Source organism: Odontomachus brunneus, unplaced genomic scaffold (genome assembly GCF_010583005.1).
Source record: "Odontomachus brunneus isolate Ranch 3 - 2012 unplaced genomic scaffold, Obru_v1 Obru_scaffold_003, whole genome shotgun sequence".
Taxonomy (NCBI): Eukaryota; Metazoa; Arthropoda; class Insecta; order Hymenoptera; family Formicidae; genus Odontomachus; species Odontomachus brunneus.
The window spans coordinates 2417064-2442384 of NW_022639453.1; the positions used below are offsets into that span (position 1 = coordinate 2417064).

A 25321-nucleotide genomic window follows, 5' to 3' on the forward strand; every position below is an offset into this window, starting at 1 on the left:
ATATATATATATATATATATATAATGATAATTGTTCTTTAAAAAGAAAAGACAAAACTCATTCAAAAGGACGCTCAGAAGTGTTGACAGTGTAGATGATATATTTGTAAGAAGTTAAGAGATCCGGAACTACTCCACACAGAAATGTTCAAAATATCGTGGGGATATTTTAGGGATGTTACGATATCTTTAGGATATCTCAATAATATATTTTGAACATTTCTGCTGTGTGGGACTGGATTAGCCATAATTAATAACTATATTTCTTAATTTGTAGAAAGCAAGGAACACTTACCTGCGTACGTTGTCGGTATACGTTGGTGACAAATCTACGACTACTAGAGCAGTTATGATATTTGAAAAATATATCTCTTTGTGCAATCCTTCAATTCGTGAGGTCCGCGCAATAACTATGAGAAGCAATCGCCCTGCAATCCCTGGCAAAATTATCGAACGCCAGATACTTGTAGCACTCCGATATGATCGGCAAACTTCCAGGTCGAGGAGATATATAAACCGAAGATATATAAACACGGTTACACTTAAATAAGAGATTTCGCATGAAAGGTAAACCTCTCACAGCTAAGGGTCGTGGCACACAGAAAAACTTAAGCAGTAAGACGTAAACAGTAAGCAAATTGACCAATCACAGTCGTTGATTCTTCTTACGGTTCTAGAACCTAACCTAACCTAACTCAATCTAACGCAGCTTGTCGTGTCTCTGCATTGCTACGTTAGAAATATAAGGTAGTAAAAAGAAATCCATTATTTTTGCATGAAATTGAAGGCTTTATTTAGCATAGTTAGAATGATCCGATTTAGGTCAAATATGCTCTCATAGAAACCCTTGTCCCTATTGACAAAAAACTGGGACAGTCGATTTTCATAAGCTTCTCTTGAGGCGAATTTTTCACTAGCAAAATCATTCGCCATAGACAGGAACAGGTGGTAATCACTTGGTGCCAGGTCCGGACTATAAGGTGGATGCATAAGAACCTCCCAACCAAACTCCCGGAGCTTCTGGCGAGTCACTATCGATGTGTGTGGCCTGGCGTTGTCCTGATGGAATACAATTCCTCTCCTATTGGCCAAAGCTGGCCGCTTCTGGGCGATTGATTCCTTCAGACGGTCCAATTGTTGGCAGTACAAGTCCGAATTAAGAGTTTGGCCGTAGGGGAGCAGCTCATAGTGGATGATTCTCTGCCAATCCCACCAAACACACAGCAAAGTCTTCCTGACCGTCAATCCTGGCTTGGCCACCGTTTGCGCCGGCTCACCGCGTTTCGACCACGACCGTTTTCGCTTGACGTTGTCGTAAGTGACCCACTTTTCATCACCAGTCACCATCCGCTGCAGAAATGGGTCGATTTTGTTGCGATTCAGCAGCGATTCGCAGATGGAAATTCGGTCCATGAGGTTTTTTTGCGTTAACTCGTGTGGCACCCATACATCGAGCTTCTTTTTGTATCCAGCCTTATTCAAGTGGTTTCAAACGGTTTTTTGTGTAATGTTTAGCTCCTGGGCAATCGAAACAGTGCTTACATGACGGTTGGACTCGACGATTTCCATTATTTTATCGACATTTTCGACAATTGGCCTTCCAGAGCGTGGTGCATCTTTGACATCAAAATTACCGGGACGGAATCGACGAAACCAAAATTGCGCGTGATTGGCTGTTACAGTATTAGGACCATAAACACTATTCACATTTTCAGCCGCCTGGCTTGCGTTTTCGCCTTTATCGAAGAAAAACTGTAAAATATGGCGTATTTTCTCTTTGCTGGTGTCTATCTTTGACGCGCGCTCAAACAATACTGAGTCAAACGATCACAAAACTGTCTGAAAAGTTTTTCTAGTACGAAATCTTATCTTTTTAACGCCATCTAGCGTAAACCGATCGCACTTATACAACGCGAGATATATATTACTAAAGCCATCTATTGGAAAAATAATGGATTTATTTTTACTACACCTTATATATAAACAACAAATATATCCCTGTCCACCTCATTACTTAAATTCTGTTAAATAAGTTCATTTTGTATCTCAACCGATGACATTTATGCAGGTACTCCGTACATTATTAGCTTAGGCTTCAATTTTATATCCGAGAACCTTCAACTTTGCCTTTGAAAGTGCAGGGGAAGCATCTCACATAACACAACGTCTAAAATCGAGACAAATGACGTCTTATATTCCTACGTTTCTCTTTTAGACGTCTTATGATCTTAGACATTTTACGATTTTAGACATTGTGTTGTGTGGAATGGATCCTGCCAATGTCAAGAGTGTTCGCATCATAATACCATAATCATGAGCGAAGAAAATTCTTTTAATTTTAAGCGCACAATCTGAAAGTCTAAAAACTCTAACTTTGTTCTTCATGTCTTGCGATAAAAAGCATTCACTATCTTCTTCAGGAGCTATGGAGAAGCTGCTTGTATTGGGCATATCAACTCTCGCTGTTTCAGAAACACGAATGCTCTGTTCAGGTTTCTGCGCGATTGCTGCGTACGCTCACATATATGATTGTCTACAATAGACGCTAAAGCCTGCCACTCCGCAACTGCATTTTGCTTCTTTGTCCATGTACTTCTCGGAGACGACATTTCTTAAATTCGAGGTAGTGCATCCACATGCTTCATTCTTTGTCAGATAATTAAACATTATAGTAGAAACTTCGATAAAAGCTCCCTTGTATGCTTTAAATTATGATTTGATGGTAATCTTCCTGTCAGCCGTTATTTTGCATGTTGACAGGATACTGGAAAAAGTATCATGATACTTGTTTATCGATGATCTTGAGTTAATTCTAGATAATAGCTCCGAGTTCCGAGGAGACAATCTCTCCGACACACATAAAGCCTTTGATATAAACCTCCTCTTGTTTGTTCAGCTATTATTTATGTGCTGTTTGTGTTTCTTCTCTCGACATCGTTATTATCATTGTTATTCAGCGCGATTCCGGCCGTCAAAGCTCGCTCGGGCGCTTTAGATCGTAAACAGATGTGAGTCACCAACGTTCAGCCACAGCATATCCGTAGAGAGTTTGAATTCTTCGAATACGTGTGCGTGTCTCAAAGAAACTGATAACGATTTAGTAGACCCCGATAGTAAAATGAACCCGGAAACCGAAGAGCTTCTGCATCAAATGACAAAAGCATTTAGTAACAGTTCACAGATGAAAAATCAGAGCTACGCAAACAAACACGCACCCAATGGAGAACTACAGTAGGCTTGCAGACAACGATGCTACGGCCGAACACAGATCATACATAAAGACCTTAAAAATAAGTCCCAATAGTCCAGGCACGGATAAAAATTTTTCACGACGCTGAAACAATGATCCAACATAAGTGTAAACATTTCAATTAAATTTGAAGGGGCATATACAATTTGAGGCTAGAATCGAAAAACAACTTTATAAAGATCAATTAATAGAAAACTGCTTCAATTGAAGAGTAACAGAAAGACACGTCTCCGTATATCTTCACTAGAAAAAGAAGAGAGAGAAGGGCGAGAGAGGAGAGGGGAATGCAGAAAGAGGAGAGGGATGAGGAAGAGGAGAGGAAGAGAGGGAAGGAAGGGGAGAGAGAGAAGTGGTAACAACTTTCTGCAAATAGTGATTACAAAGGTGGAACTGACAAACATTTGAAGCGAGGGGCTGAAGAACAGTAGATAGCCATTTATCTATTTTATAGATAAATTAATGAATTATTAATCAGAAGTGAACTATTAATAAAAAATCTACTAGATATTAAACTTCTTTTTCTTTTGAATCAAAAGAAATATATTGACTTGAGACAGAATGCTCTCTTAATAAAAGAAATTTCTATTAAGAATCTATTTTTTTTAAATAGATAATATTCTATTAACACTTGTAGTATAAATGAAACTTGTACTATAAATGAAAGATAAAATTCCTCTAACTTTAAAAGTATTATGCTTAGAATAAGAATTTCTTTTAGCTTTAAAAGAATCTTCTTGAGATCATATACAAAAGGATTTCCACTAAAGATAAGATTATATTTTTTTGCGTACTACTATATTCAATTAAATGTCACTTGTTTTAAAAGTACTTAAGTTTATATATTCGCAAGTTTATCATAAGTTTATTAAATTTATTTAAAATATATTTTTCTTAATAAATTTCGCATGTCAACCAAGAATATTAAAATAAAGCAAAAATTTAATTTGCTTACTACACAGAGTGGAAACAAGTTTTTCTTTGACAAAGCTTTATAATATTTTTGCAAAAAGAATAAATTCTTCTTTTAAGGATATGATAATGTATCTTCTGCACGGCGCGTGGCGTCGCGTCGCGTAATGACCAGACTGAATTAATCAACGTTACAATAATTATTTTTAGATTTCGCACCAATCTCGCGTGGCCACTTTCGTATCTTGCGTTACTCAAATCTCGCCGTTCACATAGTGAAAAAACGAAATGATTACATTTTGAAGCACAACATCGTGATGCGGAGAATATGTCTCGCAGAGTGTAACACGTGAAGTTAATTCTCTTAACGAGACGTTTCCCGCGGTCCGAGCAATGGCAGGACGTAAATACGAAAATAGTAAATAGAAAGTAGCAGCGACGGTATCCATCGTTGCTACTTTCTATTTACTATTTTCGTATTTACGTCCTGCCATTGCTCGGACCGCGGGAAACGTCTCGTTAAGAGAATTAACTTCACGTGTTACACTCTGCGAGACATATTCTCCGCATCACGATGTTGTGCTTCAAAATGTAATCATTTCGTTTTTTCACTATGAACGGCGAGATTTGAGTAACGCAAGATACGAAAGTGACCACGCGCGATTGGTGCGAAATCTAAAAATAATTATTGTAACGTTGATTAATTGAGTCTGGTCATTACGCGGTGCGACGCCACGCGCCATTTTACGTCGTTGGTAACACACGCGAGGAAAGCGACGGAGCCAAATCCAGTGTAAGCGGATAAAATATAATTCAAGTGCAAGATTTATTCACCCGGCGGGTACGGTAATCCTAGTTTAACAATGAAATATAATATCCAGCACGCTCGAACTAATGTATTTGGCATTTCGAATCATGAGTGATCGTTAAGAGCATAGGGAACGATATCGTAATTAAATGTCGCGCTTATTGTAAAATACTTCGTGCAGTCGGGTTACAATTTTTCGCGTTACCACGTCCATTTACAAAATATATCTCAAAAAACTGCATTTTGTTGTCGTAATTCTAACAGGAGCTTTCGATTTCGTTTTAGCTTCGTGAATTAACTTCGCGAATTAACAGCAAATCAGGCCGCTGCTTCTTTCGAAAATATCCTATAGTTTAATATTCGTGTCTTAACAATGTCATTGTTATATTGTTGCAACAAGTATAGTAAAAAGTATAGTAAAAAGACTACGCAACAGCAACACACCAATAACAATAACTATCCTTGAAAGATAACAATAAAAATTATATTTATTAACAAGAAAGAATCCTCTTTGGTTACATTAAAAACATAATATACATAGAAAACACATGCATACATACAGAAAAATATAATTCTACTGTTAAGAAAAGAGATTATACTTACAATATCAGTTTTTGTATATATTTATTTTCAATTAATATATTTAAATAAAGATTACCTTCTATAAAAAATATTTCCTTGATAATAGTTTTAAAATATACTCATCGCAAATTTTGAAGAAGATATATTATCATATCCTTAAAAGAAGAATTTATTCTTTTTGCAAAAATATTATGAAGCTTTGTCAAAGAAAAACTTGTTTCCACTCTGTGTAGTAAACAAATTAAATTTTTGCTTTATTTTAATATTCTTGGTTGAAATGCGAAATTTATTAAGAGAAATATATTTTAAATAAATTTAATAAACTTATGATAAACTTGCGAATATATAAACTTAAGAAGTACTTTTAAAACAAGTGACATTTAATTGAATATAGTAGTACGCAAAAAAATATAATCTTGTCTTTAGTGGAAATCCTTTTGTATATGATCTCAAGAAGATTCTTTTAAAACTAAAAGAAATTCTTATTCTAAGCATAATATTTTTAAAGTTAGAGGAATTTGATCTTTCATTTATAGTACAAGTCTTGTTAATAGAATATTATCTATCTAAAAAAAATAGATTCTTAATAGAAAATTCTTTTATTAAGAGAGCATTCAAGCTCAAGTCAATATATTCCTTTTGATTCAAAAGAAAAAGAAGCTTAATATCTAGTAGATTTTTTATTAATAGTTCACTTCTGATTAATAATTCATTAATTCTGATTAATATTTCACTAGTTCATTAGAAAAGAAATAGTTCGGTGTAAAGAATTTTCGCTTAAAATATAGGATTATAGAAAATAGGACTTTTCAACTACTATTGTTTTTTTGAGTATTAGAATGTTTTCTTTTGATTTTAGAAGAATTCTCTTGAAGTTAAATATGTGAGCTAAAAATAACATTATATTTTTTAGGTAATTTCTCTGTGTGTAGAAAAGATTGAAAATAGTTAGAGCTAAAAAAATGGAGGTAGTAAAAAATAGAAAAAGTACAATAAACTATAAAATACAATCGTAATAAGTATAAGAATAGACTTACTTCTTCTCTGGTTGCGACCCCCTTTTCTCCCCATTGGTTCATTCATCTGTCCGTTCGTTTGCGTTCGCGCACGTGCGAAATTACTTGAGCTCGTTCGACCATAATTCGTTAGGTGTCAACACGCTGAGCAAGCGATCTCGAGCGTGGCTTTACGAATTCACGTTAATTTCCACGAGGCTGGCAAGACGCGTTCCGATGGAAGTTCCAAAGAGCTGTAAGTAGAAGCAGGCGGTTAGAGCCAGGTGAAGGAGTGCGCGACATACGCGTCGCTACCGCTGTGAATCTACTATCTTGTCTCCAGTAACGCAAGGTCGCAGGTACGTTCACACACTAAAAGAAACCTTTCACATCTGAAGAATTTGCTACTTTCTTCATGCAAGAAAGTATTTCTAATTAACATGAAAAAATTTACACCTCTCGGATTTCTTTGATTTTAAGGTATGTTACAAATGGTGAAATTCTGAATTTTATGTACTTTAAATTATGTAGTGGCTCGCATGTAATTCTAAGATATATCAATTTAAGACTTTGCATGTCGAATTATATTAAGAACTATATCTTGCTATATTGCCATTTCAAACATAACGTGTGCTGTTCTCCTCTGTTTACATTTTTTATTTACGTGTGCCAATTTCTTCAATTACATTTCAATTTACGAACTGAAACTGTATAACTGAGTCTATTATATACTAAAATAAATAAGATTCTAAAGAGATTAGCAGAAACCTGCAAGATTTAAATTTAAGAGTGATTTATATTATTAAGATATCTTAAAAATAAAATAATATTAAAAATAACTATTAAAAAAAATTATTATCATTAAATATTATTAAAATATTTCTTTACAAATTTCATTACATATCTAAACATTGTGTAGGAGCCTCTGCTGGTCTTTTTAAAATTTTATTCTAGTATAGAAGATGGACTCATTAACTTAGTAAGACAAAAGATTTGGAGAATGTTTTGACAGAGTTTTTACTAGTTCGTATGTAAACATAAGAAGAAATAAAGAAGAATAATACGAATAATATATTTAGAGCAATGGCAACGATGCACAACTGACGAAATTATAAGACTATAAAATTTAAACTAGTAAAATTACTAAAAACTTTAAAGTGATATTACCTAAGAAACTGCATGCAAGCTCCATACAATTTAAGATACAAATGATTTAAAATTTAATATTCGTTAAATAATAATTTAGTAATTAACATTATTATTCTTAACATTATAAGTATTCCATATTAAACGTAATATTCGATATTTTATATTTATATATAATATTTTGTAACGATATATATATATATATATATATATATATATATATATATATATATATATATTAAAAGAAATTCGCGAGGTGTATAACCTTTTCTAAATAATTACCTTCACGAATTTTGTTATTTTGTTATTCATCTTTATAGTTGCATGATAATCAGGTAGCAATCTAGAAAAGAATCATAATTCCATAATCTTCTCTCATACACGATACACATACGTATTCTTTGTTCCACGTTAGATTCTGATAATGGCGGACGAGGTATTCACGTTAATCTTTTTTGTGTTGTATTGCTGGAGCAACGAAAGTTACGCGTCCAGAGTGAAAAGACAGGGATTGCTTCCGCCGCCGATCGTCTATCCGTTCGGAGGAACGTTTAAGGTATCTTGAAGCAATTAAGGAAGTTGTAAAGAGGGGGCTTAGTGTAATATTTTGATGTGATTCATCAAGAACTCATAAACTTGTTATTTATCACAAAACAAATTACATTACTATATACTTATTTATTTTATTAATTAAATAATAAGCATTAATTTTTTAGACAAACTGGAGATGGGTATATATATAATATTACAAATATGAAAAATATTTTTAACATTTTTCTTATTAATGTTTCATTTATGCATTAGTTGATCTGATAGGTATAGATAATAGAAAGAGATATATAAGTGTTTAAATATATGTGTATACGTATATGTAAAGGGATTTGTCGCGCATAATGTGCATAGAAACTAAAGTTTAAATAAGTTTTAAATATATTAGAAATATATAAATCAACTTTATATATTACATCAAAACGATTTTTGAAATATTTACTATAAGAAAAACAAGTTTTACTCCGAAAAGAAATAGTTAAGAAGAACAAAATTACTATTTCTAAAAACTTCACTTAACTTTATTATGCTTTCTACGCGGAGTAAAATGGGGTACTTCACAAAACTTGTTAATTTCCCAATCATTAATTTTCAGAAGAATCATTAATTTTCTTGAAAATGACTTAAATTAAGGTACGCAATATATAAGTATATCATTGTATGTTTAATTAATTATAATTACTGACAACACAAATTTTTTGTAAAATAGTGAAATCATATCGTATTATTATTCAAATATTAATGACAATAATATGTGGTAAAAGTTGGTAGCAATTTTCTGAAATATATGAAAAGATATAACGCAACTTAACATTTTAATGACGTAATCCCATTATGCCCCGAAATGTATAAGTTTGGATTAGGTAGTATAAAACTTGAATAATCAATATTTTTGGCATTTAATTAAAACGGGGAAAAATTGTTTAATAACGTAAATGTGTATATATGGTATATAAAAAACGGAATTTTATCATTTGCTTTATGCAAAAGTATTAAACAAATTTCAATAAACTTACAGAAAATACATAGAACGCATGAAACAATATCTAGCATCTTTCGCGACTGATAACAGCACACAGTAAGAGATATCTAAGAGTAATAATTTAGTAATAATAACTGCAAAATATTTCATTACTTCTTAGAAAAGTCACAAACAATATCCCATGTCTCTAAACAAAACATATTTTGTAACATATTTTCTAAAATCCCATATTTTCTAAACAAAACAGTCAGTTATTCTTTGTGCATATCGGTATATTAGTATTTAATTATCATAACAATTAAAATTCTAATTTCAAAAAATAAAAATAAAAAATAGCTCGCTAATCTCAAAGGATATATATAAAATGTGTCAACTTTAGTTTCAAATATTTTAACTATCAAATAGTTAACCCTTTTTTAACTGCATGAGCAGTTAGATAACATTGCAATTTATATATTGTATAAATTCTAATAAATTCTTAATACATTCATTTTGTTTTACAACTTTCTTAAGAGGTCAGACGAATGTAACGCACTAAAAAAAGCGTATTCTTGTGAATTAATTTTGTGAAAATGGATTAACCGAATGTTTCGAGACATTATATATTACATAATTACATTATATAATTACATAATTATTAAACATTATATTACTATTTTTGTTATTTAGAAAGATCTATAAATAAATATACAACATGTGACCGAACTCACTAGTTAAAGGAAGAATCCAAATTTTAAGTTATAGAACGAAAATTAGAGAAACAATAGTTGTTTAAAAATTTAATAATCAAATTTCGCAATTTTCTTTATTCCATTATTAAAAAAGCATTAAGTTTAATATTTTTCTGAATTTTTTAGGTTCATTTTTCAAACTACAATTTTAGCATTTAGCATTTAGCATTAAGCATTTTATTTAAGAAATTTTTTGGTTTTTTGATCTTAGGTCACTTGAACAGGCGTCTTTTTCCTACCGAATGCAGCAACTTTTTTATAGTCATAAGTTCAATCACATGCTGTATATTTATTTATAGGTTTTCCTAAATAATAAAAATAATAATATAAAATTTAATAATCAATTAATATACACAATATTTCAAAACGTTAGTTTGGTCCATTTTCGTAGAAATAATATTAAAAAATATGTCTTTTTCAGAGTGCTACGTTGATCTGGTCCTTTAAGTCTCGAGATCACGATACTGTTTAACCTTATTAGATTCGCAAAGAAGGATTCGAGTTCTATCCCTTTTCCTCTCGCGGTAAAATTTTACGACTATGGATAGAATAGCGTTGTTACCGTCCTCGAAAAAAATGCGGAAAACAGAAAAAAAGGAAAGAGAAAAAATTAAATTTTTTTAACCAGCAAGAACGTATTCGTCGTTGATACACGATTGATAATTAACCGCAGTTTCATCTACACTGCGCCGTGTCTTCAAATTCTTTAATGAAATCGGGAAAACTCTTACCCTGCGGTTCTCCTTCTTGCTCCCGCTCGCGGTGAATGAGACGGCTCTTCGATGTCGTGATGGGTTGTTTGTCTTAGTTTTTGCCTGCCTCTGCGAAATTCTCAGTTATTAGTTACTCTCGAAAGGCAAGAAAACTTAGGGGGAAATTAAACGAAAACTTCACGGGATATCTGACCGGAGTGTAAATAAACGCTTTTAAAAGTGTTCGGGGTAGTAACTGAGGACGGGGGAGAATATCGGCTTTCTCCCTTCCTTTGAGTTCTCGTTTGTTGTAAAAATTACGGGGGATCTTTATTCTTCGCTTGTATAAGTAACATTATCGCTTTCGCGATTGTTACTTTCCTTGGTCTTAAGATAGTTCGATAGGTTCGGCGAACGAGATGTCTCGTTTTTAAGTAAAAATTATCCGAAGCGAATGCGTTAGTATCCGATTATCGTATATGTTGAGAATATTGTATAGTAAAAATTAGGGAAATTTTAAAAACAATTACATATCGATATCCTTGATTTTGAAAAATGTTATAAAGAGTATCTATAACATTATACAATAAATATTAAATCCCTGTCATCTGTACTTAAACTACATAAGGATTGTGTGTAGTTCCTGAGATTATCAAAGAGATTATTAAAGGTTCTTACGCAAGATTTGAGTTTAGATGTATAGCAAAATTTATAAAGAAATATTTTAATGATATAGGTCTCTTTTTTTCCCTCCCTCTCCCTCTTCTTTTCGCTCCCTTCCTCCCTTTCCCTCTCTCTCTCTCTCTCTCTCTCTCTGTTTCTCTCTTTTTCTCTCTCAAGCTTAAGCCTTGCAGGCTTTTGTTAATCATTACAGAATGTTATTTGAGTATATGATAAATTCATCAATTTAGTAAAGAGAAAGATGTGTGTGCGAATATTTTCGATAGACCTTTCATAAACTGAAAAGTATTTAGAGAAAATAGCGTATGTAAATAGAAATGTAAACAAAGAAGAATAGCACATGATATATTTGGAGTGACAGTAGAAAAGAAAAAAGTTAATTCTCAATATAGTTCTATGTAAAATTGTAAAATCTTTAAGTAATATGTTTTAGAATCGCATGTGATTATAATATAATTTAAAATATATATAAGCAAGAGAGAGAGAGAGAGAGAGAGAGAGAGAGGGGGGAGAGAAAGAGAGAAAGGAGGTTCAGAATTTCCCCCTTTAGAATATATTATAAAAGAAGAGAAATTTGAAATGTGTGATCTTTTCTATATAACTGTCTAAAATTAGTATGAAATTATTAAAATTTATTATTTGTACTGCCAAATTTTTTTATTGTTAATTGTAGGACCGAAAAACATACCGACGGTCTATCTTAATTTATTAATTTCCTGTTTCATACTTACATTTCAGTAACTGAAATCTCCTGTTAAGAAACTTTCCGACAATATTTATTATATTCCTTAACAAAAAATAAACTCAACTGACAGTCACTCTATATATTACTATTATTTTGTATATATACTATCATTGTTATTATTTTACTGTTATATATTATTACTACACTATTAGTGAAATCTAAAAGAATTTATATGAAGAAAAGCTTTGACATTTCCACCAAATGTTTCGTAATTAATCGACGGTGCGCTGTAAAATGTGGTTGCAAATGTGACATACGGCGTTACGGCGGTTCGACGTAGCGAGAATATGAGGATACAAACGAGCGTTCGTATTCAGCCTGTGTTTTTCCACGCGGCTCTGCCGAAAATGGAAAAATTCCATGCGCGCGCTCGCGCCCGAAAGTGCACGAGCTAAGATGCAAACGCCTTTTCGGAGACAAATTCGATGTATCCGGGTCAAAGCGCCAAGCGTGAAAGAGCTTCGAGGGCGCGGCACGCCGGGTGTACGCGTCAGCAGGCGGGGTAAATTGACATCGATTGTTCGTGTTATAACGCGATATAGTCGATTGACCTCTCACGAAAGCCAGAGAGAGACTCTTTAATCCAAAGAGCGCTGGAATTGTAAATATTTGAATATTTGCCTTAAAACGGAGGCAACCAAAGGGAAAAACGGATTGGGCACGTACAGGTCACTGCACGTGTAAATTCGTGCAGGAGTGGCTCTCCCGGAGAAACAAAGTGAAAATAATTTACAGGGACTTAGACGGGGGAGACGAAAAAAGAGCGGACAGTCACGAAGATACACTCTCCGAAATTTTCATTGTTGTCACCGTCAACATTCTGCGCAGATTCGTCGAGTGTGCTCGATTGTTTTCCAGCAGCCTCCATTAATCGGCGCGAGTCGCCCTTAATTTTTCATCCACGTCACGCTACAACGCGTTTACACGGATTGCTCACGGAGACAATGTATAACATGTCTTCATATAAAATTTTGTTCAATTTTATGCTAGTAAAAATACTTGCTGTAATGTCGAATAAATTACAGTTAAGTTATCGCAATCAACGTTAGATACATAAAGTAGGTATGAAAATTGTGATATAACATGTATTTTTATTTTCGTTTTCACTATGTGTTTATAAGTATTATTATAACCGTCTTTCACTTACATTTTGGATAAGATGGCCCACTATCATTCTAACATTTATAAAACGAAAGTCGTTATATTTGAAAAATTACTTTTAATATTACAGTAATTAAATTTCATGTAAAATATGTTTTGATCAAAAATTGGATTTAGAATTTCAGTTTTGTAATAGACATTTCTATTTTATATATGTATTACATTTTTCACAAATAATATGTATTAAATATCCTATACTAAAATAAATATGTCAAATTATGTTTTTTTTATTATTTTATAAAATAATAGGTACAGAATCTTGAACATAAAATATGTATGGGTTATCTATTTCGTATCTTGTCTTAATCATTTAGGTAAGATGGCCAATGTTCATGTTTTGATATTTTTGTAATAAATAATTTCACTGAAGTATTTTCCTTTTAACTCCGATAGTATTATATACTATAAGCTTCAGTGAAGTAATGTACCAAACGCTATTAAGAAATAACAATAAAAAATGTATTTTTTTGTATTTTAAAAAAGTGGCCATCTTATTCCAGTTTACCCTAATATATATAATTTATTAGCATATCAAAATAATACGCAGATCTTTAAATGATGTCAAATAAGTACGAATACATAAGTACGAATAATAAATATTATTAATTGGCATGTTAAAATAACATGCTGATTTTAAAAGATTTTAAAAGTTAACATTTTATTTCTTAAAATAAAATAGAATGAAATAAATACATAAAAGGACGAAAAATAAAAATAAATAACAAAACAGATAATAGATTAAAGCAGAATGTTGATGTTTTTTGTTATAAAATTCTATAGCAATTTTAACTATAAAATTCCCGTGTTTAAGGAACTCGAGAAGTAGGAACTCGAAAGACACATTAAATATTTAACTTTTCGATTCCTATGTAAATTTCCTAAACATAAGTTTCCGAGTGGAACGAGCGGCTGATCTCACAAAATTTTCCGTGTGATAATATATTTATGACATTAAAAATTATATTAAAATATAGTAAATAAATATAACAATGCGTAAATATAATGTGATGTCATTTATTTTTTGATATAGAATATCTTTAAAGCTTTATGATTATAATAACAAAACAATTATTATAGTTTTTATACCATACTCTAGTTGTTGTGCAATACTTGTTATGGTACAAGAACTATAATAATTGTTTCGTTACTATAATTATAGTTTTAATATTTTAATATATTCTATTCATTGGATATGAATATAAATTAAATGACATATTATATTATATTTACGCATTTATATCTTTATTTATTATATTCAAAAATAATTTTTAAAGTTATAAGCATCTTATTATATGAAAAACTTTTTGAAACCAGCCGCTTGCTTCATTTGGGAACTTATGTTTGGGAAATCGATATGAGAGTTGAAAAATTAATTGAGATATTATATATATAATATGTTTGTTATGAGTTATAAGCATATAATACGTTTTTTGATTATCATATGTTTAGATTAAAATACAATTCTGTATTATAATATTAATTGTTATATAAAATAAATAATATGTTTGTGATATAAATTCCCAAGAGAGGCGAAATGGCTCGGTTCGAGTAAATAAATTATACATCTTAAAATTATTCTTCTAATTCTTCTAATTATTCTTAAAAATTGCATATATCATGCATTTATTTGTCTCAAACAAAAGCTTATAACTAAAAAATAAAACAAAAACTTTATAACTTAAAAATCCATTAGAAAAATCCACAAAAGTTATCAAAATTTTTTAATAGAATTACTATAAAAAAATCATTTATAGGGCGAACGGCTCACCCCACTTGAGAGTCGAGAAGTTAAAGGGACTGAAAGGTCAGATTACCTGAAAATCGTACTTGTTCTTTCACAATTTTTTATGACAAACTGAATGAATATGTGAAAATGTTATTTTGACTTATATTTATACAATATATAAAGAGAAGAAAAATATAATTTTGATGATCAAATATTCAATATAAGTGTATGGTACATGCAGTTAAAATATATTTCATTTTTCTTTTTAAGGTCGTCATTTTGCAGTAATATCTTGACTCTCGGTGGTTCAATTAAGCTAAAGGTAGAAAATTTCTATAAGCTTGTCGTTATCGTGTGAACCACTGACAAACTCGTGAAAATATTTAATTTTGAAATATTAATTTTTTTTACTATAAAAGAACTGAAAATTTAATAATATCCCATTAAGATTTGTAATTTTGTTAACTTTTACTCAATTTCTATTATAATGGTTCACACGATAACGACAAGCTCGGAAATTTTCTACATAAAATTCAGTTTAATTAAACCACCGAGAGTCAAGATATTACTGCAAAATGACGACATTGAAAAGAAAAACAAAATATATTTTAATTGCATGTACCATACACTTATATTGGTCATCAAAATTATATTTTTCTTTTCTTTATATGTTATATAAATACATGTCAAAATAACACTTTCGCATATTCATTCAATTTGTCATAAAAAATTGTGAAAAAACAAGCACGATTTTCAGGTAATCTGACCCTCCAGTCCCCTTAAGGCTCCTGGGGAGTCGCATTATCCATCTCTTTTTAATGATGTCAGAAGCGAGAAAATGTATGCTAAAAATTCTTGCAAAATACGTCGAGTATAAACAGATATATTTACAAAACGACATTTGCGATCGATTAAGTACACCTCTAAAATACTCCGTATACTTTCCTTTTGTTCTAAAAATCAATAGATAATCGGAAAATTAATATGACAAGATAATGAGGAAATTAGGTTAGAAAAGACGACTGCACGTCATATTTATTTTATAATTATCTGTTGATTGTTCGAATAAAAGGAAAGTGTACGGAGTATTTTAGAGGTGTACTTAATCGATCGCAAATGTCGTTATGTGAATATATCTGTTTATCTCGACGTACTTTGCAGGAATTTTTAGCATACGTTTTCTCGCTTCTGACGTCATTAAAAAGAGATGGATGATGCGACTCCCCAGGAGCCTTAAGAGAGAGTAGATAGTTTTTTGAAAGATCAATAATGTATATAAATATATATAAATAGCCGGCCATATGTGAACCAATGATCGCTCTCGAGAGCGCATAGTAGCTCATTTTGGCAAATGTTTATTAGTTCTTGCATGAAGAGCACCAGGTGTCTAAGCAAAGTATAGGCGGCGCGCGCCATAAAAACTAATGCACGCGCGGAAGGACAGGTCTGGCGTGTCGCCAGGGAAAAGGGAGGGCAGTTGTATGTACGGCTTTTCCGTCATCCGCAGGTTAGCTTGCGAAAATAGCGTAAGGATAGAGAGACCTTCATCCGGACAAAACAGCAATCGAAATACCCCAGCTGGCAGACGGGCTCGACGTTTGCGTAAAACTTTGCGCCGTCGAAGTGCATTTTCTCGGTGTTCGCCTTGTGCAATCACGAGCGTGGAATTTTTACCGCGAAATGGCGAATCGAGTTTACAATTTGTAATGTTTATTTCAGCCGCGCGTCCGCCTTTCGAAGTAAACTGTCTGAATTACGAATTTATCCTCCAGCCAGCAGCTGACTCCGCGATTTGCATGATTGATTAATAAGAATCGATGCGCGTATTTATAACACAGCGGGGGAGACGGAAAACATTCATTGTGAATAGTAAAGGAGATCACGGCGACGAGGATCTCCTCGACGCAGGAATCCACCGCGTTCACGGTCACTCCTTCCGTTTCCGGCTCGCATGACGGAAGGCTGCGAAGGGATGCTTCCGTTTTATTCCAACCCGCGCTTCCTTCTCCAAGCTCCGCTGTACTTCTTTCATTGTCGCGGTTTAAATTTTCGGGGCATCTATACAAGAGGCCGCGCTTACAGCGTGATAGGTGAATATCTCCAAAAGTATATTTGTTAAGAAATTTACTTATTACATTTTGGTGACAGAAAGAGAAGTTATATCAGATAAAATTAAAATGACAAAAAGTACGTTGCTGCGAGTTAAACAAAAGCTGGGAAAGTTAATCTTTAATGAAAACTTTGTAAAAATTGTTCAGTAAAGATAAGTGTTTCGGTCCTATTTTATTTAATTTTATGAGTAACTAGTCATTAAATTTTAAAGTTAAGATGTTTTAAGAGTTAAATGTTTTGAATACATTATAGGGCGTCTCAAATGCTCCTCCGCAATTTTTGTGGAAACGTAGAATGGATTCAAGTAGACATAAAAGTCCCACACTGTTTTGCACCGTTTTGCACTGATATTCGCAATAAATCTCGAGATATCAACTAAAGGAGATTGATGAATGATCACGCACGATATGGTAGATGAGTTGTAGTGGCACCGTCTGTCGTTGTATACATTAGGTCAAACTGAACAAAAAAGACCTCTAGTATTTTGCAAATAACCAGGGTTGGGAAAGTTACTTTTCAAAAGTAACTAGTTACAGTTACAGTTCCTCTTGCTGAAAATATACTTAGTTACTTTTACAAGTTATTGGCTATGAAAAGTAACTCGTTACAGTTTATTTACTCAAAAAGTAACGGGTCGTTACTTTTAATTTACTTTCCTGAAATGATTGTAAATTATTATTGTAAATACAAAAATCTCACATTTTAAGCTTTACTAAAATGTAAGAATTGAATTTTATAATTAATATCTATCACATTAATTAGTCTATCCATTTAGTATATTTCAAATCTGTACTTAACATAATAAAAATTTCATAATAGTGGATATATTGTAGAGGTAAAAAAATTTAATCACATGCTTCATAAATATGTTGATAAATTTATTAAATTAATATACGATTACTATATAATTTTAATTTTATTTTACGTTTCCCAAGTAACTATTAAAGTAACTGTTAAAAAAGTTACAAGTTACTAAAAATAAGTAACTAAGTTAAGTTACAGTTACCGAAAAAATGTAACTGTAACTTTATTACAAGTATTTCCCAACCCTACAAATATAGATTTTTAGGTATTAATTAAAGATTTGATTATTGCGCACAATTATGTAACATTTTTAATTGACAAATAAAAATATACATGGTTATTTGTAAAATAATAAAAAGTTTTTTCGTTCAATTTGACATAATGTACAAACACACAACGCACACATAGTCGCTACAGCTCACCTATATCGCATGTAATTATTCACTAATCTTTTTTATTTAATATCTCGACTATTATTGTGAATATCACAAAACGGTATAGGACTTTTATGTTCATGTCAATTCGTTCTACGTTCCCATAAAAATTGCGGAGGAGAATCTGGGACATCTTGTATGTAAAGACACCGCTTTTACAGCACTCCAGTCACGTTAACACATGCAATCACTCTCCAATCTTCTTTTAATTAATAACTAAATATTTGACGTGATTGTTTGCAAAAGGGCAGAGCAATTTTTTGTTTAGTTCCACCTAATCTACACGTACACGAAATTAGTACATGTATTGTCAGATATCCTGTATAAATGTTATATAATATTTATTTTTTTCTATATAAATTCTCAATAAGGATATCACAAAGCAATCAAGTTTCTTTTTTATTGGAACTATATATTTTTTAATATATGCAATTGTAATGCATAATGAGATGCGGATTCTATGATTTTATAATCACTTAAGTCGTTGAAATATAAAAAAAGGTGTAAGTTTTAAACCACTTCATCTTTGTGCAATAAAATTTTTTTGTCGTCAATATTTTTGGAAATATTCACCTATCACGCTTTATACATCTTATTTTGAGCTTGTTTTCAGTTAATAATCCATTTTGAAGGCAAAAATTAATCCTTCTGATAGGAGTATTGTTTCCCTTTCAGTTATACTTGTGTAGAAATCACGTGTGTGTGTGTGTGTGTGTGTGAATTGAGGCGAATTGATAAGTTAATTTGCGCGAGCTTTCTTCCAAAGCAACAAAACGATTGCGGCACCTACGTCTAACGTACTTTGTCATCATGTTTATTGCTATTGGTGTTAGCCTCCATTTTGGCGCATGAGAGCTCGCTACATTTGTTTTATTGCTCCTTCATTGTGTGCATTTTTCTGGACACGACTACGGACACGAGGAGACTCGAGAAGGAAGCAATCCCTTTCGTCACCCCCGACGTCATCTTCCTTCCTTTCTTTGGCTGTGGCTAGCGCTTCCATTTTCCAGAGGCCAGGTTTTGCGAGCTTTCATCCCGCGGATATTTTACGGGCTTGCGTACTCTTCGTGATGAATTTTTAGCTCAATTCTTACACGCGATCCACGGGGCCGAGACAGTGTTCCGGCGCATGTATGAATCTCACACGATGAGCAACGCACTGTGCGCGCAGTGCTCGTTTAATTTCTTCCTCACACCGCATACGCGAGTTAATTTTCGCGAATCGTAAGTAAAAAGAACGGGAACGGGTTTTCGTGAAAGATGCGTGACAACATCGATTCGAGTGTGACTGTGCGTCCTCTGACAAGACGCTTTTGAATCGAGAAAAACTCATTTGCTGTTCGGCAAATTTGCGATTCATGATTGTTCGCTTTATAAGAGTACTTTCTAAGAGTACTTGCATTTTCATTTTTATTTCTGTCACAAGTGGCCTTTGAAACAATGGGTTTTTACCTAACATCAAGAAGAAGAAAAAAGTCTATTTTTATTTCTACTGTATTTTAATTATCATTTGTTTTTATCATATATTAAGTATAAAGATGGAAAAGTGTGTTACTTATATTCTTCTCTTATATATCTTTTTCTTTGTCACTGCTTTAGGAGACTGTGTCTTGGAGCGTATTATAAATATTGCGCTCTCTTTCTTTTCTTTCCCCTCTCCCACTTTTCTCTCTCATTTCTCTTTTCTATAGTTTTGGAGGTACGGAAAAAAACCGATTTTTTTCAATTTTTCCGTGAATTTTTTCGGTTTCTTTCTCAAGAATAGAACAATTTTCTTGGAAAGATTCATGCGTATTTAGTTAGAATCTTTATTTGCTTCTTTCTGCAAAGAAGATAGTTGCGTGCATTTAACTAAAGATAAATGCACTTAGTAAGCAATTTGTTAGTAGTTTGACGACAGATTTAATATGATCAAATCCGTAGTCATTCATGTCTGTGATCTAATGTTGTTCTGTGGACAGAATTTACACACGACACGCGTGTCTAAAAGATGTTTTAAAAACGTTTTAAATAAGACGTCCTTAAAACATCACCTAAATCACATTATCTTATAGACGTCTCATTTGAGACGTCTTAAGGACGCCTTACCTCTGATGTCTTTTAAGACTATGTATGACTGCTTACATTACCAATTATGAGGTTTATTTTTACTCTGTTGCTATAACAAATATTATAACGATCTTTTAGTCTTTGCAAGCGTCGTGTGAAGCATATCAAAATCTTGGAGAAGTTATTAAACTGTATATTTTTATAATTTGGTCAGTTTACTTTTAAGTTGCAGTACAGAGCAAAAATTTTCTTTTTTCCATACAAAAGGTTCTTGAGAATAAATTAAACTGTGGATTTGCTCATCCTGTTCAAGGTTAGGTATTGATGACAGCTAGCCAATATTGATGGTATCCGATACCATATGCTTTAAATTTTAAATCATGTATGATCAAAATTCATTATTTGGTAGCATATATTTTAAAGTTTAAAGTATATGATGTGCTGAATATCCTAATCCCAATCGTGAGCAGAACATATGAGCAAATCTACACTCTAATCATAATTCTCAACTGACTGCAACAAATAAATGATAATAAATAAAATATCCTTCCCTTGTTAATGTATATATAATTATAGAAATCTGTAGTAGCATATATATACAGAGTGTCCAACTTGATCACCTTAAATATCTCGCTTATGTTTTATGATAGGAGGATGCCAAAGGGGGATTATTCAGTTGAGGAGACAAATATTTTAAAAAATAAGAAATTTTTCTCATATTTTTCAAGGTCATATTTTTTAGGATTTCAAGGTCATTATAATTTTTGATATGAGACTACATATTTTTATCATCGCCATATGATAGAAGAAAGAGAGAGATAGAAGAACAAAATAAAATTTATATATAAAGGTCGTAAAGTAATCTTCAGCAAGACATCTTTAAGACGTTTTAATATAAAGTCTTAAAGATGCCTTAAAATAATGTCTTTAAGAAATTTTACATCAAGACATAAAATTTCCTAAAGATATCATAAAGATGTCTCTCTGATAACTTTTTAAGAGGTCTGAGAAATTTTAAGATATCTTTCAGACGTCTTTAAGACGTCGTATTGTTGTGTGGGTTTGCAAACAGAATCTGACAATAGATTGTATATGTATTCTGTACATTTTTGGATTATTGTATTGCAATTTTATATCGATTATATGTCAATTACTGCATCCTTATAGGAGGTTTTATAAGTGTGAAAGTAGTCATTAAAATCTGAGTCTCTATGATAAGAGATTTTACATATATGTAAAACATTCCATTTCCTGCACGTTTTTACTTCAGAATTTCTAACTTTAAAGTTTCTTTTCCTTATTTAATAAGATTATATTAAATACAAGACAAACAAAAAGCACACCACATATAAATAAACGAAACTATAGTATATATTCTTATATAGTATATATTCTTATATAGTATATATTCTTTTTAAGTAAAACATTTTCTCTTAGAATATCTTTAAGTAGCAATTTTTCTCAAAAAGATCAATTTTTTGAAGAAAAATCGTTTTTCTGTTTTTTTTAGTGATTCAAGAAAACCGGGTTTTTAAAAATTATACTCTTTCTCCTTTCTCGCTCTTTTGCTCTCTCTCTCTCTCTCTCTCTCTCTCTCTTTCCCTCTCATCCTCTAAAAGTGCATACCCTAAGACGGGTAGTTGTCTCGCCTCTCGTATCTCCAAACTGTCACTCATCAATCTTCTCTGAAATGCGAACTCGCGCGCACACCTTCGCGGCGGCAACGACCATCGCCTAGTCGGACGCGCATTTTTGCACTCAATAACCGTCGATATCATTATTGATACTTTGCGCGCACTATCCTTTCCTATGCGGCGTGCCGTTCTCGTGCGGATTCGCGTTTCCTCCGCCATTTCACGGGTGATTTACGACGCCGCGCGTAATCTCTGAAATGAATTCGCGAGTTCTACTCCCAGGTTTCTATGCGCCCCCATCCAGGCCGATTCTTTTCTTTACGACCACATATCGTCGGATATGAATTTTTATGTCTACCACGCGTATCTAAGATTGCATCAACGATGACATTACTCAGCATCAGTTTCCTCCGCAGCCGCGATCGCGTCTCGTTCCTCGCGCTTTGTCCCGACTGTTCCCGAAACAATCGCGGCATCAATCTTCGGCATCTTTGGTCTATATTTTTCTGAGTAAGCGAGCGAATTGCTTGTCGCGACTTCTGGGTATATCCTTGAAATAATAAAAGCACGTTCCGAAGCTTAACCCTTAACCCCTACCGCCGAGCTGTATGTATAGCTTCGTCGCTGAACGTTCAGAATGGATATCCCGAGTAGAAATTGAATCTCGTGACTAGCAAGTAGATATTTACAATAAATTTGTGTCCCACGTCGCTGCTAGCCAACAATGTAACGCTCATTTCTTCTAGTGATTATATAAGTAAGTTAACTGATGGATAGACAAGAGATATTACATACAGTTATGGAAAATAATTATTACAGATGAAAAGTTATAAGTATTTGCTAGCCAGTAATCGTTTATGGTTAGTAATTTTTAAGAACATTTATGTAATAACATAACCTGAACAACAAAATTTGAATAGCATAATAAATTCTTTTGTTTGCAACCTAATTCTAAAATATTACACTGATAAAAGGTTTGGTAGTAATCATCAAGACTGGATAATTGTTGCTAATTGCTTTAGTAAATTTTAACTAAAAATATAAATACTTAAGCAATAAAACTATTTAGTAATTATTATATAACCAAATTAGTAATAAAATATATAATTTGGTAGTACTTTCCAAAAGATTTAATTGGTTCAATTAAATAAGGAATTTGTTTTACTACTTACTGTTTTACTTCTTACTGTTAATTACTTTTTAATTATTATCAAAGAGATAGTTAGTAACTCTATTGTCATATTTGATATTGATAATTATCAAATATTGCATTGAAACGTTCAACCAGATACATTTGTTAAATATTACAAAATTATTTTTAGTGTAATGACGATATAGATTATATATTTTAGAATAAACAGCGCTATCTGCTCGATCATATTCGATATATGAGTTATGTAAGGACTAGGATTAGCCACAAAATTCTGATCCTACATTTTAGTAAATAATCAATCAGTAACGAACTAGTAATAAGTTAGTGAAAATTTAGTCTCTAGCCTGTACTAATTAGCTACAAGTTTTTTAAATCAAATTCGCTAGTTCTCATTTATTTCTACTCAGTCGTTTCTTTCTATTCAGATATGTGTACGTTTAAATACGTTTAATTTTTCTTTTAAATTCAAACATTGTTGATGAAATATAACGAATAGTACTGTGAATAAACATTCCCCACAAAATTTTACGGGAAAAAGAAAAACCTCGATTTAATTGATCATATTTGTCACTTAAAATTAAATTTAAATCATTTTAAAATTATAAACTTAAAATTAAAATTATATTATTTTTCCAGATTTTAATAAATTTATCTCCGAAGAAATTAATGTGGCTTGTAATAGCTTTTGAATCAGGTCGGTTAGTTACATTTCTACTCGGAAATTACAAGATTGGTGTTGTTACTTCATACTGTGTAATTCATTGTATCTGTTATTATGAAGTTTTAATTGTAGTATTGAATTGAATTTGTTAATATGAAGTACCTCTTATATATAATTACATGTTAGTATGAAATAATAGTTAAGGAATAATAAGAAATAGTAAGGAAATTTATATTTGCAATGACAAAATGTGAGCAATCTGTTGCTTAACAACGACAAGATATCCATCGATTTTCAATACAAGTTTTAGAAGAGATTTGTAGTGGGGAGCGTCTTGTTTTAAAAAATATTTTTTTAAGGCTATAGACTAAGCGTCTCACACAGAAAGCGTCGCACAGTAAGAAAAAAATTAATTGACGATTCGAGTATGAAGTCTGTCGGACTCTATGACGAGAATGCAAACGCGAATCGATTCACGAATGCTGCATTGCGCTACACTCGCGATCATTCTCCGCGGAATCTCAGAATCCGACAAATATATTCTCGTATTCATTTACTGTGAATTTGCGATAAGCTCGTCGTGGGATTTGCGGTGCCGGTAGAGCTCTCAGGCAGGATTCTGGTTTACGGGCAAAACTTTCAGTTCCAATACGCCCTGCCGCCGAACGCGACGTTCTTCACGGAGTTCTTCGAGGGCGCGTCGTCGTCACGGCGACGTCGTGCGAGTGTTAGCCGGGACGAAAGGATGACTGTCTACGGGCTTTTAGAGGAAGAGTTTAAGAGGTAAGGACTGTGGGGGGGGGGAGTGGGGAAGGTCTGTGTCGCTCTGTATTGGACCATCGTGTACCACGGACGAAAATGATATTCGCGATGACAGCGCGACAAAATCTGCCGCGTTATTCGCACGCAGACGTCTGCAAGTTGCAAACTAAATTTCAAGAGACGCAACTACCTCGAGATAATCCGCCAACAGTTCGCCAGTTAGCGTCACAAATAAAATTCGTGACGAATATTCGACGAACCTTTGTAGTTTAATTCTTAATCTTTTCAGTTTTATGTAAACATATAGAGGTGTTATGTATACATATATATTGGTACAAGATGCTACGTTTCATAATTATAAATAACTTCTCAGACAACTATTCATTGTAATTGATTATACAAACATGATAGAATCAATCTTCTTCTACAGGGTGTCTCAGACTCTCTTCCGCGATTTTTATGGGAACTTTACGTCGTCTGTTCGATTTCAGTCATTTTATGTATGAAAAACGCCGGTAAAGGTGTAGAAAAAGGGCGCCACCTCCGATCAGCCTGATCTTGACATATGTCATAGAGGTCACCCTTCTGAGTGACCTTCTGAAGATTTTAGCCGTCGCTCATTGTTTGTTAAAAAATTATTGATGAAAGAAGTCCGAAAAATATATTACAATTTTTCGATACTGTGTCCCGTTAACGAGCAATATCGAAAGATAAGTGCGATATCGAACAACTAGCGGGAGGCTACGTCCCCCGCAC

The 25321-nt window shown here is 32.6% G+C and overlaps 1 protein-coding gene across 1 annotated transcript in view; it reads left to right on the forward strand.

The window, feature by feature from the left end:
• Nucleotides 1-6621: 6621 nt before the first annotated feature.
• LOC116844119 overlaps nt 6622-25321 on the forward strand; it is a 22108-nt gene continuing 3408 nt past the window's right edge. The window contains exons 1-3 of the mRNA XM_032815274.1: nt 6622-6902; nt 8105-8245; nt 24378-24586. Of these exons, the coding sequence (XP_032671165.1) occupies nt 8114-8245; nt 24378-24586 (341 nt within the window). The 5' untranslated portion in view covers nt 6622-6902; nt 8105-8113. The remainder of the gene's footprint in view (nt 6903-8104; nt 8246-24377; nt 24587-25321) is intronic.